Source organism: Lithobates pipiens, unplaced genomic scaffold, assembly GCF_037356315.1.
Source record: "Lithobates pipiens isolate NorthernLeopardFrog02 unplaced genomic scaffold, aLitPip1_a1.2 Scaffold_13, whole genome shotgun sequence".
Lineage (NCBI taxonomy): Eukaryota > Metazoa > Chordata > Amphibia > Anura > Ranidae > Lithobates > Lithobates pipiens.
Window position 1 is genome coordinate 235,444,620 of NW_027507718.1, and position 18,295 is coordinate 235,462,914.

An 18,295-nucleotide genomic window follows, 5' to 3' on the forward strand; every position below is an offset into this window, starting at 1 on the left:
ACTGCTCATCCACATAAACAGAAGTTGGGGGAAAAGGAAAAGGTATGGGAACTCACAGCAGAGGTTTTAAGAAGGTAGAAAAACCATTATTGAAACAGATTACAGAGCCATTGAGTAACAGACGTTTAAGCCCTTGTACACATGGTAGGACATTCCGATAACCAAATCCAATCGGATTTTGTCCGAAACTGGTGTTGCATACACACGGTCGGACAAAGTTGTCGGAAAATCCGATCATTCAGAACGTGATGACGTCATTTTGTTATGACGGGACTACGTTCAGGCTAGTAGGCAATAGCTTTGGTCTAGGAAGTTGATCTGAGCATGCGTGGCACTTTGTCTGATCGGAATTCTCTACAAACGATCGGATAAAAGTCCGATCGGATCATGTTGTCGGATTTTTATATCCAGCTCTCAAACTTTGTCAGTCGGATATTCCGACAGAAACAGTCCGATGGAGCCCACACACGGTCGGATTATCCAACAACATGTTCCGATTGGACATTTTCCATCGGAATGTCCGACCGTGTGTGCAAGGGCTATGGATTATTTTTGAAGAATAGGGATATTGTTTAGCCTCACTTTAACAATTTTAGTTGTTTACATATACAGTATGACGAAAGCGGGAAGGGCTGATATTTTCCCGGCTGGCCCCTGGCCCTCCACGCTTGCACCCAGACTCTTAGCCTATCTGTAAGTACATGTGGGTGTATTTGTTTCTCATTCTTCCCCTTAGATAGACTTATTAAAACCCTTAACATTTTTTATAGATACTTATCTTGCATATGCTCCTGAAGGAGTGAAAGACATTCACAAAACGTGTCATGCTTTATTCATATGGATTATCATTTTACCATATTATTTACCATGTATGAAATAAAAAACGTTTTATTCCCCCCCCCCCCCCCCCCATCTTATGTTTATACATGAATAGCTACCAATGATGACCTATCCGCCAGATACTATTGTTCATGTTGCCCCTTTTTGCTTGTATGCTTTATATAAAGTTCCAAACCTGCCCCATTTTATCATTACATACATATACAGTATGTTAACCCAGTGCACTGAAACATGTCTCAATGTAAGACCACAAGTAAAAAGTGCTATGCTACATATGTTTCAAGTTTACACATTTATCAATAAGCTTTTTATTACACTTACCATTTCCTAGTTCCCATGACATGTTATACTTCCTTGAAGCACAGTAATCAATGAGTAGTTTAGCATTGGAACTATTCCACTGATCATGTATATTTCTCAGTAATGCATTCAGTCCAAAAATTAGATGCAAGCCCGAGCAGTTTGCAAATCTGTACAACAGATCAATAGTTTCCTCTAAAATAAATAATAATAAAAAAAATTGGGTTTTGTGTGAACATTTTCTCATCTAGATTATTTAAGATACCAATAACGAAAGCATGATCAATATTGTCTTACTTGTTATTGTAGAATTTTTGTATTTTTTAAGAAATTCTTCCATAAGTATGATTTGCTCTTGGATTGGCCATTGAGCTTGAAGTTTATGTTGCACAGAAAGGGGGACTTTGTATTCTTCACATTTGTTAGCTGAAAAGATAAAATCGTTAAACATGTACTAGCTGAAAACAGAATCATTTCTTCTATTAATTTAAGCTTCCAAACCCACAGGTTTATTTCTGTGACACCGCTGGGGAGGTTTCTTTTACTTCCTGTCCCTGTGACACCTGCACAATAAATGGAAAGGGGGGAGCTGTGTCTGGTACAAAAATGCACAGGCAGCAATACAATTATTGTCAGACATTGTAACCCTTCCCCATCATTATAAAAATGTACTTTTGTAACTGTGTCCACATTTGAAAAGATTTCCATATCTCCCTGATTAAGGGCCGGTTCACACTATTGCGATGCGAGAATATTGCGATATGTTAACGACACCCACATTTCAGCTCGCATATCGCACTGCGAACTGACAGTTCGTACATGAATCGGATCAAGGTATCACTTTCCTATTTTTGCTACATTGAAAAGTATTCTTGACCATGTTGTTATAATATTTGACTATTCTGCTATATTATTCATAATATCCCAACATATATGATCTATGGACATTGGGATTTTGCTACAGACATTATTTTGAGCTGTGATATAAGTAACTGATTGATTTTTTTTAGCTAATTTATTGATTCCAATTCCCACCGAATAAGTTAATTGGGTAGTGTGGTACTCCAGCTATTGGAAAAAATTTGTAGCGTGTTCATTTATTCAGGGTATGGGAACACTTATTTAAACACATTTAGGTTGAGCAATTGAAGTTTCTTTAGGGTCCTTTCACACGGGGCGGATCAGTTCTGATCCGCCCCGTGGATATCCGTTTGCTCAGCGGGGATCACTCCGTCGATCCCCGCTGAGCAGGGAGAAGACAGGTCCGTCTCTGCACACTGCGCAGGGACAGACCTGTCACAGCGCCGCTCTCCCCTATGGGAGATCGGATGACAACGGACCGCAGTGCCCGTCGTCACCCGATCCGCAGACGGATGGAAAAATAGCTTTTTCCTCCGTTACACTTTTTCGGATCGGAGCGGGTCGGATGTCAGCGGACATGTCACCGCTGACATCCGACGCTCCATAGAGCTCTATGGAGCACCCGTTCAGGTCCGCCTGGAAAACTGACAGGCGGGTCTGAACGGAACGTCAATGTGAAAGGGGCCTTACACACATGCATGAGCCGAATATTTAGTTTTTTTTATTACAGCACCTTTTCTCTTGTTTTATAATAACAAATCATATCACCCATTTGAGTCACAATTTGTATTTAGGTGTTATCCAAATACATATTAACAGGTATATGTACATTTTTAGGGTAGCGCAGATGCTTCACTTTTAAACACAGCTGTTGAGATGAGACATCAACCACACAGGGGGTTTTCAATGAGCCATCTGACTTTTCCCATTGTGAAGAACAGTGTGACTCAACTATTGTATTACAACTCTTTGTAAAGAAGAAAGCCAAGTCTACATAAATAGATACATAGTGAACAAATCTGGCTGTTCCATTTACATGTATAATTACATACTGGAATTCAAGTCTAGAACTAAATACGCTTAGAACTGCCCCAAACCCTTTTAAACACCTATACCAACTACCCTGTAGAAGGAAGATGCTTACCTATTCTCAGGGTTCTCTGGTCCCATCACATAATCAGCTTACAGGAGCCAGTTTCAGGGGCAAGGAAGAACAGCATACATGAATGCTGTATAGTAAGCCTATGGGTGACATCACCGCCAAGGCATTCCATCTATTGTTGCCACTCTTTCCTCTGCCACGAAACTGGCCACTGGGGAAATCATGTGACCAGACAAGAGCGTCTTGACAAAAAATGTACAGCTTCCTTTTGCAGGGTAGTTAGTATAGGTGTTAGAAGAGGGTGCAAGGGTGCCATTCGTTTGACTACATCCTTGCACAAATTGTTTTGCAAGTTTCCTATTTCTGTTTGTCAGAAGGTTCATTTCTCTGACAATAAGTTTTGCGTTTGTTTCAAGTCCCCCTGCAAAATGCATTCAAAAAGGTTTTTGTAGAATATGCATGTGTTGCAGGCTCGCATAGATGTGTGAGGACCTGGGGGTGGGAACAGGAAGTTATGAAGTGAAACAGGTTTACACTGGATTCACTGCTAGCTAGAAATAAACAAGTTATTCACAAGATTAGTTTGACTCATCATTGCTTCAACAAAATCTACAGGTTTCCAAATCGGCATTCCCATTGTTTCCATATAGGCCAGGGATATGCAATTAGCGGACCTCCAGCTGTTGCAGAACTACAATTCCCATGAAGCATAGCAAGACTCTTCGAGACACAAGCATGACAGGCAGAGGCATGATGGGACTTGTAGTTTAGCAAAAGCTGGAGGTCCACTAATTGCATATCCCTGATATAGGCTAAAGTCTAAACGGTTTTACCTCATTTTACAGAGGATATTTTATGAAGGAAAACCATGTTTTAGAAGCCTCAGATAAAAACTGCTGTTCTCCATCCCCTTGGACAAAATCTTTGTACTGAGCTAGCATCATTTTTTTTTCCCCATATAGATGGTTTGCATGGTAAGTGAGTGAGGTTTGGGAACTGCCATTGTTGGCCTTTTGAAATTGTAAAGCCCCATACACACTATCAGATTTTCTGCTGAGTTTTTCCTTCAGATTTACCAAAACCATATAATATGAGGTCAAACCTTAGGAGTTTCCATTTGTATGCAATCAGGCAGGTCCTTACACTACATGGTTTTGGTAAATCTGAAGACAAAAATCAGCTGAAAATCTTATAGTGTGTATGGGGCTTTAGATGTTCGACCGTGCCTGGTATCAGTACTTTTGAGTCACCAACCTAGAACCAGCATATTGTAAATGAGTGTCAGAATTCATTATCTTTATACTTGTTCCAGGTCAGCTACATAGATAGTAATGAAGCCACATCAGCAGGACAGTCAGGGAACCAGAATGTTCAAAAGGAGTGATCAATAATGACAGCTTAAATCCAGGTTTTTTTGAGCCACTTACTGGACACCCAGAGTCGATCCTCTTCTTGCCTGTTCCAAGTCCTTAATAATGTCAAGAATAGAACTCATGCAACAGTGAGTGCCAGTATCTGCAGCAATTTCCTGAAAGTCCAGGCAGTGATGATGATGGTGCACCCCCAGGGGAGTCCATGCCATCATGGGTTTACAAGAAGTAGGCTACATGATACTGGGCACCATTCAACCCAGAACAGAATTAGTAGCAAGATGTCAGACTCTAATTAGAGAACAAAAATGGGGTGAGCACTGCAGTGAGCTGATAGCTAGAGATAGATAAAGTATTTTGCCATTTTCTAGAAAGTGCAAAATCAGGCTCACTTCTGCATAGAAACCAATGAACTTCCAGGTTTTAGTAACAAAGCTTAATTGAACAAGCTGGAGTTAGAAGCTCCTTGGTTTCTATGCAGAAATGAGCCAGATTTTGCACTAACTTTAGTAAATAAACCCCATTGTGTACTTAAAATTGGGGTATGCCTGTACTGAACATTGCGTTAAGCTTTATGGAATAAAAAAAAAAAAAAAAAAAAAAAAAAAAAAAAAAAAAAAAAAAAATGTAAAATGATGTGCCAGAATCCCTGAGATTTATAATAACGTGTACATGCGAATCACCAGCTTCACTCTTGTTTAATTTATGCGACAGTGGATAAAATAAATGAGTGCAATTTTGGTACAGAAACTGGGATTTCTTAACTAAAACAAAGAGCCACGCCAAAGACCTGCTCATTCGTTTACACTTTTTACCCTTTGGCATTTATTGTGCATCCCCCTACTGAAAATAATTTGTTTTCCTTACCAAGGTACCGTAAGGAAATATAATAATAATAAAAATACAAAAGTAGGTAATGGTTTGCTTTATTACTTTTACACCATCTTTTTGTCTGTACCTTTCCATCCCATTTTTCTTATATTACGTTTTTACCCCCCCCCCCTTTTCCTTCTGATCTTATTGAATTGATCTAGCAGAGAGAAATATCAAAATGTGGAACAAGTCATTTTTAAAGGGGCTTTAGGATGCGCAAAAATGTGGAAGCACTGATTTATAAAATAGTTTGTAATAGCAGGGCAGCTGTTAGAAATCACGGGGCCCCATACAGCCTACCTGACAGGCCCCCCGACCAAAAGTGACTGAGGACATTTTATTTATCAGTCCCTTTCTCTGTATATTCAGCTGCAGAGATGAATGAATAGGAAGCACTCCAAGGCTTCCAGCTCCTTCACAAACTGAAGCATAGCAAACACAGTTTACCATGCTTCAGTTACGAATGAACACAGGAGTGATTGGTACCCACGACTCACTGTGTTTATTCAGGAATGGAAGGGGCCAGTAAATTACATATTTACCAGCCCTTTCCCCCGCACGCCATCTTGAAACATCCCCCTGTGTGCCTGCAGCAGCTGCTGGCAAGAGAGGAGGGAAGCCGGCAGGGAAAAGGGGTGCATGTGCTAGAACCAATCCCTCTGCTGTGCAGCCGGAGGGAGAAAGAAAGAAGAGGAGACGCTGGCAGCACAAAGGTTAGCTATACCACCATTGTTCTACTGTGTTACTGGTCACTTGTTTCCCATGATTTCTGCATCGATTCACAAGAGCTCATAGTAGTGGAAGCTCTTCAACACAGGCTATAGCATGAGAGTTTTTTTTACTGTGGTCATTTTTAATAATGCAATGCACTGGGCAGGTCAGGTTGGAAATTGGAAGTACCTGGTCTCTGTAAGACAAAAAAGGTACTCACACTTTGGGGTTGATTTACTAGGAGGCAAATATACTGTGCACTTGCTCCAATTTGCAAAGGATACTCAATATCGTGAAAGGAAAAATAAATGAATAAAAGATACAGCATTTTGCTTGCATACGATTGGATAGAAAGCAGTAGAGCTTCCCCTCAGATTTAGAGCGAGTGCACTTGCAGTGCCACCGTATATTTGCCTCTAGTAAATCTACCTCCCTGTGTTGTCTGTCCCTTACCTAGAATGTATGCACCGAAGTGGTTAAACTTGTATTTCCACTCAGTGTTCACCAACATCTGAATGGAATGCATATCAAACAAACCATTACTCAAGCTAAAGCGCTAAAACGTTATCAGTTTTCAAATAACCTTACTCCAAATAATACAGGGAAAAGACTGTAAAAAAAACTCTTCAAGCTGTTTTAAGATTAAATTTGTATTGGGAGGGAGAAAATGTGAACTGCCATTGCAAGGCTCTTTTTGAAAATGATGCCAAAAGAGCCAGGAGTCCATTAGTTCAACCCAAACTATCTATAATTGATGCCGTGTACACATGACAAGAGTTGTCGATGGACTAGGTCCGACAGTCTTCCCAACGGACTTTCGGCGGAGGTCCGACGGACTTTCTGAACGAACGGACTTGGCCACACACACACGACTGGACTAAGTCCGTTCAAAAGTCCGTTAGTTATGAACGTGATGACAAACAAGGAAGTTCAATAGCCAGTAACCAATAGCTGCCCTTGCGTAGTATCTGGTCCGTCGGACCAGCACACAGCCAAATGGTTTTCCCGATTTTTAGTCCGTCGGATAGATTTGAAACATGTTTTATTTCTAGGTCCGTCAGACTTTTGGGGGGAAAAAAAAAAAAAAAAAAACAACACGATTGAATTGTCTGACGGATTCCGGTCCGCCGGACCAAGTCTGCCGGACCAAGTCTGATCGTGTGTACGTGGCATGACAGTTCTGCAAAAAACTTTATGTTTTGGTTCTCATTAAATGCCTATGCACGTGTTAAGGCTGTAATTCTTAGGAATAACTCACTTAAATCTGGCCAAACAAGAGTCTAGTAGACATCCTGGGGATATGATGAAGTTTGAAACACAAAATCATAAATTATAATATAATAAATACCAAGAATTTTAAAAATATAATAATGTATTCAATAATCTAATTAAATCAAAAACACAGAAAGTTGCTCAGTTGCAGAATTGTCACTGTCATTACTTTCAGCGTTTGATGATGAATTTCCCCACAAATCGCTATCGCTCAATTCTGCAAGTGATCCTAATTTACTATCGCCGTTTTCTAGCTGGTCCAAAACTGCTTAACGTAAAAGGGACATTTTTGGATGCCACGGATAATCTCAAGTTTCCAGGGAACGGAGCCCAGCACTGTGATAGATCGAGCGGAGGAGACAGCTTGCACACATAGCGCGAGGACATCGCAGGATCTAGGGGACAAGGTAAGCAACATTGCCTGGATCCTGCAATGCAATCCCAAGTGTGGCTCGGGGGTTACCACCAGGGATGATAATAAAAAAATTATATATATAATACATACATATATATAATACATACACACACACACACACACACACACACTGCAATGACTGTGGGACAGGTGCATTTCTTTATACTGCATATTTACACTGGGGTGCCACTTAAAATTGATCTCTGATTCCCATAGGGTGACATATACAGTAAATATGTGCATGCATAGGTGTGAATTAAGCTTTAAAGATACACCTATCTTTGGGGGGGGGTTTGTGAATTTTCCTTTACTTTTTGTAAAGGTTAGCTGCATCATATACTATATATTAAAATTATTTTATTCTGTAGTTGTCTGCATGTCTGATAAAGAGATACGGTAATCCACATAGTGAGTCTATGATTTGTGTGTCTGAACTGACATACTTGACAACAGAAAAACAACCATGTATCCTTAGGGCCAGTTCACATCTGAGTGGTGCATTGCATTTTGGGCACGTTTTAGGGGTGTTATCACTGAACGCACGTTTAGATGAAAGATCAAAAGATGCAATGTGCAGGACTTTTGTTTTGGTACAAAAAAAAAAAAAAAAAAAAAAATGGGTATTCTTTTTTATAGCCTAGGTCACCTTGGTTTGTTGATTTTTCCCAGAAATTTTCCTCCTCCTCTGAAGCATTTTTTTCTGGTTCGAAGAACAGGAAATCTGATTTTGTTCCTCCAAATCTCAAGAAGGCAGGTGATAAGCCTCTTGTCAAAGTGATAAGCTTTTGAGAACTAGGAGAAAAATGACACATTTTAAAAAATTCTTAAGGCATGAAAACATACAAACGTGCATGTATTTCTGAATTTGCAAAGATGGCAAAATGAAAGAAAATCTATCACCATAAGATGTTTTAGGTTACAGTTATATCCCCCATAGGACAAAGCACTACAAGTACTTTCTAACTCTAGTTATGAGGTCCAACCCCTTACCCTCTCCTCTTGCTGCAGCCACTCTGACAACAGCTTTGAAGGAGACAGTTGCTGCAGCTTGTTTTGGCTGTGAGCACTTTACTGAGACAAGCAACAGCACTGATTGTTCATTCAGGAAAGATCACTCAGCTCTGTGTGTACACATACACAGCTCCGGCAAATGGATTACACAGCCTTGCAGTGCTGTGCGAACTTTACATTTTATGAAAGGCCAATCAGTGCACTCTGAGTCTGTTAAGTGTATGAGACAGAACTGCAGCAAATTGTTCATTCATTAAAATGAAAGTTGAATATCCAACCATGCTGCTACATGCACTTGGTTGCCCTCCAAAGAGTTAAATAAAAGTTCAAGTGACTCAGTTTTTATTTCCCCTGTACTATACACCTGTTACATGTTTAACCTGCCAGTAGATCTGATATTTCATTTCCTTTTAGCCCTTGTGCACACGGTCGGACATTCTGACAACAAAATCCGACGGATTTTGTCCGAAACTGGTGTTGCATACACACGGTCGGACAAAGTTGTCGGAAAATCTGATCGTACGAAACGTAATGGCGTTATTTCGTTATGACGGGACTACGTTCAGGCTAGTAGCCAATAGCTTTGGTCTAGGAATTTGATCTGAGCATGCATGGCACTTTGATCGAAATTCTCTACAAACGATCAGACAAAATCCAATCGGATCATGTTGTGGGGAAATTTTATAGCCCAGCTCTAAAACTCTCGGTCGGATATTCAGACGGAAACACTCCGATGGAGCCCACACAGTCGGATTATCCGTCAACACGGTCCGATCGGACATTTTCCGGCAGAATGTCCGACCGTGTGTACAAGGGCTTAGAGTGTATTCACACTATAAACAGACTGCTGCAGCACATGGAAATTTAGTGTGGGCTACTTTTTTTTTTTCAGCTCATTGCAAAAACAAAACAAAACAAGCACGTTTGCCCATAGTTAAGCCTGTGAAACCAGGGCTAAAACAAAACCCTTTTGTTTCCGTTGTGGATGGGGTATGAACCCCAATGGAAGATGGTATTTTTTTTTTTTAACATAAAGTTTATTTTTAAACAAAACAAAGAACAAAAAAATAAATAAAATAAGAGAGTGGTACATTCTCGACAATCCACATAGGTAGCATAAATAAACAGAAACATAAAGCAGAAGCCGTAGTCAAGGTTAGTTATATAGGCATTACAGATTGAGTAAACTTCACAAAAGGTTACATAGGAAAGGATGGGCATAGTCCAATACATGCAATGATGCAAGTAAGGCTATGGACCAACAAAGGTTGGGACATACTTGAGAGGAATCAATGAAGGCAATGTTTACTCCGTTCCATAAGAAGGTCTGATAGAGGGAGGGGGGGGGGGGGGGGGGGGGGGAACGGGGAGAAATCACTTTAGCCAAATCCTGTGTTACTCAGGCCTGGAGTCCAAACCCTACTCCAGAGTCAGCTGCCTCTCACGAATCCACACCGCCCATATCTTATCAAAAAATTTTTGGGGCAGTTGCATCCCCTATAGTTACGTTTATACAGAGGCAAAACCGCATTCACCAAGGTTCTCCACTGCTGTACCGTCGGAAGGGAGGGGTCTTTCCATTTTAGGAGGCCTGCTTTCCTAGCATAAAAGGCTGTGTAAAATAAACATTTTTTTTTAGTTTGGGGGGCTTCCAGTGTGTTAACAATACCCAGTGTCAGTGGTATCAGGTCACATGGGACTCGTAATTTGGCTATGGATTTGACATTGCTAACCACTCCTTTCCAGAAAACTTGCAGTTGCTGACAGGACCATATAACTTGAAAGAAGGAGCCCACCTGAAGTGCATTTAGGGCAGATCGAAGTCCTGGCAGGGTATATTCTGGCTAATTGGTCCGGGGAGTAGTATGCCTGGTGAATCTATCTATCGCAGAGACCATGAGGGGGAAGGTATTGCTGGATACCCTCTTCCCAATCATCATCATTGGCAAGCATAGGTATGCAGCCCTGCCACACAGAAAACAGCGGGAGACCCAAGAGGTGTTAAGTCCGGTGAATTCGGAATAGAGAACTGATGGAGGTTTAACCACTTGCTTACTGGGCACTTAAACACCCTTCCTGACCAGACCAATTTTCAGCTTTTGGTGCTCTCACACTTTGAATGACAATTACTCAGTCATGCAACACTGTACCCAAATGAATTTTGTGTCCTTTTTTTCCCACAAATAGAGCTTTCTTTTGGTGGTATTTGATCATCTCTGGGGTTTTTATTTTTTGCGCTATAAATGAAAAAAGACCGAAAATGTTGAAAAAAAACGCATATTTCTTTGTTTCTGTGATAAAATTTAGCAAATTATAATTTTTTTTTCATAAATTTTGGCCACAAATCTTTGGTAAAAATAACCCAAATTAGTGGATATTATTTGGTCTTTGTGAAAGTTAGAGAGTCTACAAGCTGTGGTGCGAATCGCACAAAATTGATCACACCTGATGTACTGGTGGCCTATCTCATTTCTTGCGACCCGAACAAGTCAGGAAAGTACAAATACCCCCCAAATGACCCCTTTTTTGAAAGTAGACATTCCAAGGTATTTAGTAAGATGCATGGTGAGGTTTTTGATGTTGTCATCTTTTTCCCACAATTCTTTGCAAAATGAAGATTTTTTATTTTTTTTCCCCCTCACAAAATTTTCAATGTAATAGGTTATTTCTCTCACATGGCATGTGTATACCACAAATGACACCCCTACGTTCTACTACTCCTCCTGAGTATAACGATACCAAATGTGTGAGACTTTTACACAGCCTGGCCACATACAGAGGCCCAATATTGAAATAGCACCATCAGGCGTTCTAGGAGCATAAATTACACATTTCATTTCTCAACCACCTATTACATTTTTGAAGGCCCTGGAGCACCAGAACAATGGAAATGCCCACAAAGTGACCCCATTTTGGAAAGCTAACACCCCAACGTATAATCTATGAGGCATAAATGAGTCGTTTGAATGGTTCATTTTTTTTCCAGAAGTTTTGGGAAAATGTGGAAAAAAAATGAAAACGCATTTTTTTTTTTTTTTTTTTTTAACGCAAAGTTGTCCATTTATAAGATATTTCCAACACATAGCATGTACATAGTAAAAATGACACCCCAAAATACGTTTTACTACTCTTCCCGAGTATAACGATACCAAATGTGTGAGACTTTTACACAGCCTGGCCACATACAGAGGCCCAATATTGAAATAGCACCATCAGGCGTTCTAGGAGCATAAATTACACATCTTATTTCTCAACCACCTATTACAGTTTTGAAGGCCCTGGAGCACCAGGACAATGGAAGTGCCCACAAAGTGACCCCACGTGGCACTGACGACACGTGGCACTGACGACACGTGGCACTGACGACACGTGGCACTGGAGGCAGATGGGGCTGGCTATTTGCTCTGGCTAATTGCTCTGGCAAATGGGACTGGCAGATGGCACTGGCGGCACTGGGGCTGACGGATGGCACTGGCGCTGGCAGGTGGCACATGGGGCTGGCGGCACTGGGGCTGGCGGCACTGGCGCTGACGGATGGCACTGGCAGGTGGCACTGGCGGCACTGGGGCTGACGGATGGCACTGGGGCTGACGGATGGCACTGGGGCTGACAGTGTAACAATTTATCACTTACAGATCGCTCTCCCTCCTCACACGCTGTCTCTGTGTGAGGAGGGAGAGACACGGCAATGGGAGATGATCTCATATGTTTACATATGAGATCATCTCCCATTGGCAGCTGCGATCGCGCTGTGAATGGCCGCTTTGATTGGCCGCTCACGGCGATCTGTATTTGCCTGTCTCCGGGAGACACGGCGAATACAAAACTTCCGCGATGCGCGCCCCCGGCGGCGCGCATTGCGGAAGTAAACACGAGGCCGTCCAGGGACGGCCAGGCGAAGGAACCCGCCTGCTCTAAGGCCGTCATTCGGCCATAGGGCGGGCGGGAAGTGGTTAAGGTCATCTGCCAGACCCAACATGCCTTCAATACCATTAACCTCCAATATTATAGAATGGGGAAATTGGGTCCGATAGGCATGGCAAAGCTATAGGTATCTAAAGAACATGTGGTTAGGCATGTTGCATTCTCTTAGAGCGTCAAACGTATGTAAACCATCCGGAGAGACAATATCTGCCAGCATTTTAATGCCATATAGAGCCCATAGCACAGGGTCAGGGATGGACAAGAAATGTGGCAGTCTTGGGTTCCTCCATAGTGGAGTGTTTGGGGACCAGCTATGGGATTTCTCCACCTTAGCCCATACCGTCTCCCATACCCGAAGAATAAGATGCATCAAGGGGGAAATATTGTTGGATCGGGGTCCGCTATGTATCAATTTCTGGAGTTCAGAGTAGGAGTCAAGCAATGCCGCCTTTAACATGGCTGCAGGATTGGCCGGCTCCTTGGACAACCACCATCTTACTAACCAGGACCGCTGCCCAATAGTATGTGACAAAACAGGGCAATGCTAAACCTCCCAAAGTAACCAGCAGCTACAGAGTAGTTTTTGCTATTCTGGGGATGCCACCATTCCACACAAAGGAGATAAGTAGGCTGTCTAGTTTTTTGAAAACGTGTGCGGGATGCAAACTGGTTTGTCTGAAAAGGTAAACAAATTTTTGTAGCACCGACATTTTAACAAGATTAACCCTACAAACTGGGGTGAGCAATGTGTTCCAGGTGGTACATAGTTGAATCAGGAAGAAAAGCATCAGATTTAAATTAAGAGGGATAAATTGTGAAATATCTCTATGTATAACACCTAAATATTTGAACTGCGAGACCCTTTGCAATGGAGTATCTATTGGCATCATGGCGTCCGGGGAGTGTAGTGCAAAGAGGACAGACTTTTCCCAATTGGCATATATGTCTAGAAAAGGGGTTAATAAGCGAGAGGGCCTCCCTCAGTGAGGATGTAGTATGGCTAAGATACAGAAGGGTATCATCGGCATAGAGGGATATTTGTTCTTCAGGGCCTGTTGAAATAACACAAACCGCCAGTGAGGAGCGGAGAAGGATCGCCTTTGGTTCCATAGCTAGCTTAAAAAGGTGCTGGGGAGAGTGGGCACCTTTGCCTAGTACCCCCTTGGAGACAGAATGCTCTACGACAATTGTTTCATATTGACATTGGGATTCCAGTCTGTGCTTTAGTCTCAGTCTCTTCAATGGTGATAACAATATTTTTTCGGGCTCAGGAGATGGGAGGACAGATAGCATCCCCTAACATAGGCCTTAATGGCTTTCCAGGTATTGGTCATGGAAGTAGACCCTACGTTTGTCAACCAGAATTCATTTATCTAGAGATCTCAACTTCTATTGTGGCATCTGAGATCCAGTAGCGAGATAGTTGCTCCAGTCTCTCCGATGGGTGTCCTGGTTTGGAAACTACAGAGCACAGGAGTGTGGTCTGATATACCCCTCGGGAGTATATTAACCGCACAGACCCGGGAGAGCAATCCACCAGTGACATAGATCAGATCTATTCGCAACATAGCACGATAGTACATGGAGTGGCAGGTATAGACCCGGTCCGTTGGATGCATCCACCACCAGACATCGGTCAGGCTGCAAAGAGACGCCCACTGGAGTCAGAGGAGAGTCCACACCAGCCCCCTGAGACAGAGACATGTTCAGAGTCATATTGAAATCACCAGCGATAATAAGATTATCAATAGGGTATGAGGAGAGGAATCAGGTATTTTAGGAGAGCAATTGTAGCAGGAGGCGGTATATATACCAAGGATTACCATTTCAAATGGTATCAATAACCACATGTAGCAACACATACCTACCCTCCGGGTCAACCTTAACATCCAGCAGTTCACAGGTTATATTGTAAATCTCGTAATAATCGGATAAAATGATCAGGTAGGAGCAGAGCTCTGATCACACTCGTCCACTCAGGCCGCCAGCTTGACCATGCCCCTGTAAAGACGGTATTTGTAGTTCATTCAAAGAACTCTGAATAAAATAACATGGCTGTGTGGGTAAAGCCCTGCATGGCCACGCTGGTTTCAAATTGTGACAGTGGGTGCAGGGAGAGGATCCCCTGCCTGTTGTCACAATTTGGGGATTGGGGTGGAAATCTGTGGTGCTAGAGGAGGTTTCTGAACATTTTACACCCTTAATACACATTTGTTCTAAAATTATATTATATTAGGTTCCGAAGAAGACATGTGTTTGTTTTCTATTCACTGTAATTTTCTGCTGATTTTTTGTCTTCAGAATTACCAAAACCATATAATATTAGGTTAAACCTTAGGCATTTCAATGTGTATGCAATCAGGCAGGCCCTTGCACTACATGGTTTTGGTAAATCTGAAAACAAAAAAATCTGCAGAAAATCTGATAGTGTGTATGGGGCTTTAGAATACACATTATGAAGGTAATTGGAACTGGTACGTCATACATCACACAATATTTACAAAAAAGTCTTTCCTCCTGAATCTGCAAAATCTTTAACTAATCAAACTGTATCATCTTGAGGACACTGCTCCCGATAGCCAGTAGGCACAGAGCACTTCATCTTCAATGGGTGATCCTGGTTCTCAGATAATTACTTATCAGTGCCAATTTGCTTAACGGCCCTTTACCCAAACAACTAGTGGTCATCATGCTCAAATATATTCTAAGAGCTACATGTACACCTAGAAAAGGTATCAGCAAGACATTCAGTAATAAACTGCTTGTTGAGATGGAGTGAGACATGAGCAGAGCCAGTGGCGTAACTAGAACCTTCAGGGCCCTGATGCAAGAAACCATGAAGGGCCCCCCTGAACCCCAGCCAGAGCCCTTCCTTCCGAGTCCGGCGGTGGAACTCCAGGGCATGGTCACAGGTATGACCTTTGTGAGCCCTGTAGTTCCACCACTGGCATCAGTAGTTTTTTTTATTTTATTAAATTTTTTGGTGCCCCATTGGGGGACTGTCCCTAGGCAGGATGGGGTCCCCGTCCTCAGAAGAAATGAGGTCCTTTTCTCCAGGGCAGATGAAGTTACTGCCCCCAGGTGAGAAGGGGTCCCTGTCCCCAGGGGAGATGGGGGGGTAAGTAATGGTGTGTGGGGGATGGGGTCCTCTCACTCACCATGACCAAGCTGCAGGCCACGCACTCATCCATGTTGGCCTGGGCTCCATCCAGTGTGCTGGACGGGTGATCAGCATATCTCCCAGAAATAGCTTTCATCATCTGTGTATGACGGGGGAGGAGGGGGGCTGGCAGACAAGCCTGCAGTGTCCTCCGGGGAGCCGGCTCTCATAGGGCTGCACTGCATCTGTGTGCTTAAAGTTTGTTTACCCGGGAGAAGTATGCAGTGCAGTGTGGGCCGGACTCGGGGGGGGGGGGGACTCTGGCTGGGGAGAACAGACATCGGACTGAGCGGCAATGCATGGAGCAGGAGAGGGGTACTCTGAGGAGCCAGCTGAGGACACAGGTCATGCTGGGAATGCACAACTAAAGAGCAGCCAGTGCGATAGTCGAGCATAGAGCTCTGCTAGTCACCCTCCACCTCCAGCCACCAGTGTGCATGGTGCACTGGTACCCCTAGCTGCCTATGCTGCTGCCGGCCATATGTAGAGGGGGCTGCATGGGCCCCCTGCAGCACAGGGCCCAGTTGCAGTCGCGACTGCTGCACCCCCTATAGTTACGCCCCTGAGCAGAGCTTTGCAAAGGGTGCAAAATTGAACAAAATTTCCTCAACGGACATACTACTGAAGGCTTAAGTAAAAATACATTTCCTTTTTTTTTTTTCTAAAGGAAATCTCAGGCCCTCCCCCCACCAGCAGGGAAAATGCCCCTTACAAATCTGGCTGTGAATCCAATACATAATCCAGGAACCAATATTTTAAAACACAGTGCTACACTGATTAAATGGTACATTTGGGATACCTTTTAAACATGGAGCATATGTAATGCAGAGAATTAACACTTTTAGGATACATTTGAAGATACAGAGAAACAGTAATATATCTAGGAAAAATTATTTTCAGGGGCAACTCACCAGAACCTGGCCTTGTCCTTGGAAATCCATTATCAGTCAAATATGCAACGTTGTCAAGGCATAATAAAAACAGTAGAAGACTACTCACCCAAGGAAAGCAATGTATTTTGGCTCAGAAGCAAGGCTTGCATCAATAGTTACTGAGAGAAATCTTGGGTTTAAAGGGGGCCTCCCACTAGATTTAAGCTGTAGTTGAAGCTTCACATTATTCTCCGGAAAGTCACTTCTGGTGTAGAACACAGTACCAGCCAGGATGACAATGCAGAAAATGAAATGCATTAGTCTTTACGCGTAGGGCTTTCCTTAGATTTAATGGAAGCTTCCCAAAGCAGATATGAACGGCAGCCAGCTAACAGGAAAAATAACTCTTCTCCTCTCTAGGACATGTCGCCACAGAGGAAACTGTGTTTAAGGAACCACACTCTCTTCTCTAAGCTTGAGGCTGCAGATGTTCTCACTCTGCTGCCTAATGTAGTGAAAGGTCAGGTTTAACTTCCTCTCTTATATTCTTTAACAAACAAGAACGGTGCTGAAAAAAAAAGCCAGATTTTTCATAGACAAAACCTGGGGAGGAAAAAGACTAGAAAAAGCTTTGTGTGTTGTGTGTTGCACGCACACCCAGAACCAGAGTTGGCCACGTGACCATGAGCAGGTGAAGGGAGGAGGCTCACATAAATGTTGCCTGCCCCACCCTGTATAGTACAGGCTGCACAAAACTAGGAGAGCCAGCTGAAAGACAGGACTTTGTACTTATATCACAGCTATCAATTGTTCTTTATTTTTAAGGACCGTTTCTCTTTTTGGAAACAAATTGCTCTGTTCCCCTCTTTCCTGCTTTAACCACTTCAATACCAGCCACTTAGACACCTTCCTGCCCAAGCCAATTTTCAACTTTCAGCGCTATAGCAGTTTGAATGACAATTGCGCGGTCATACAACACTGTACCCAAACAAATTTTTTAGCATTTTGTTCCCACAAATAGACCTTTCTTTTGGTGGTATTTGATCACATCTGCGATTTTTATTTTTTGCGCAACAAATAAAAAAAAATGAACATGTTGAGAAAAAAACAAGTTTTTCTTTGTTTCTGTAAATTTTTTTGTAAATAAGTACGTTTTCTTGAGGTTTTCATTGATGGGCACCGATGAGGTGGCACTGATGATGGGCACTGATAGGCGGCACTAATGGGCACTGGTAATGTGGCATTGATGGTCACTCAGGTGGCACTGATGGGCAATCGTAGGCAGCACTGATGGGTACTTATGGGTGGCACTGATAGGTGGGCACTGATGGACACTGATGGGTGGAATTGCTGGGCATCACTGATGCAATTTGTTACATAATGGTGCCAGTCAGTGTCCATTTGTGGGCACAGATTGGGCATTCATTTGCATATGTGAGTGGCCATGGGGTACATTCCTGGCGGCTTCCCTGGTGGTCCAGTGTGGGCATTCGAGGGGGGGCTGCACTGATAAACAATCAGTGCAGACCCCCCTGTCAGGAGAGCTGTCAATTGGCTCTCCACTACTCACATCTGTCAGACGTG

At 42.7% G+C, this 18,295-nt stretch overlaps 1 protein-coding gene across 2 annotated transcripts in view; it reads right to left on the reverse strand.

Moving 5' to 3' along the window:
• HPSE (heparanase) overlaps positions 1–17,366 on the reverse strand; it is a 51,778-nt gene extending 34,412 nt beyond the window's left edge. Inside the window, exons 1-4 of one of the 2 annotated variants that reach the window (XM_077476360.1) lie at positions 16,839–17,366; positions 8,391–8,536; positions 1,438–1,566; positions 1,162–1,335 (exon numbers count right to left, since the gene is read on the reverse strand). In XM_077476360.1, the coding sequence (XP_077332486.1) occupies positions 1,162–1,335; positions 1,438–1,566; positions 8,391–8,536; positions 16,839–17,029 (640 nt within the window). In that variant the 5' untranslated portion in view covers positions 17,030–17,366. The remainder of the gene's footprint in view (positions 1–1,161; positions 1,336–1,437; positions 1,567–8,390; positions 8,537–16,838) is intronic. The other variant, XM_077476361.1, reaches the window with a different exon arrangement.
• Between the last annotated feature and the right edge of the window lie 929 nt (positions 17,367–18,295).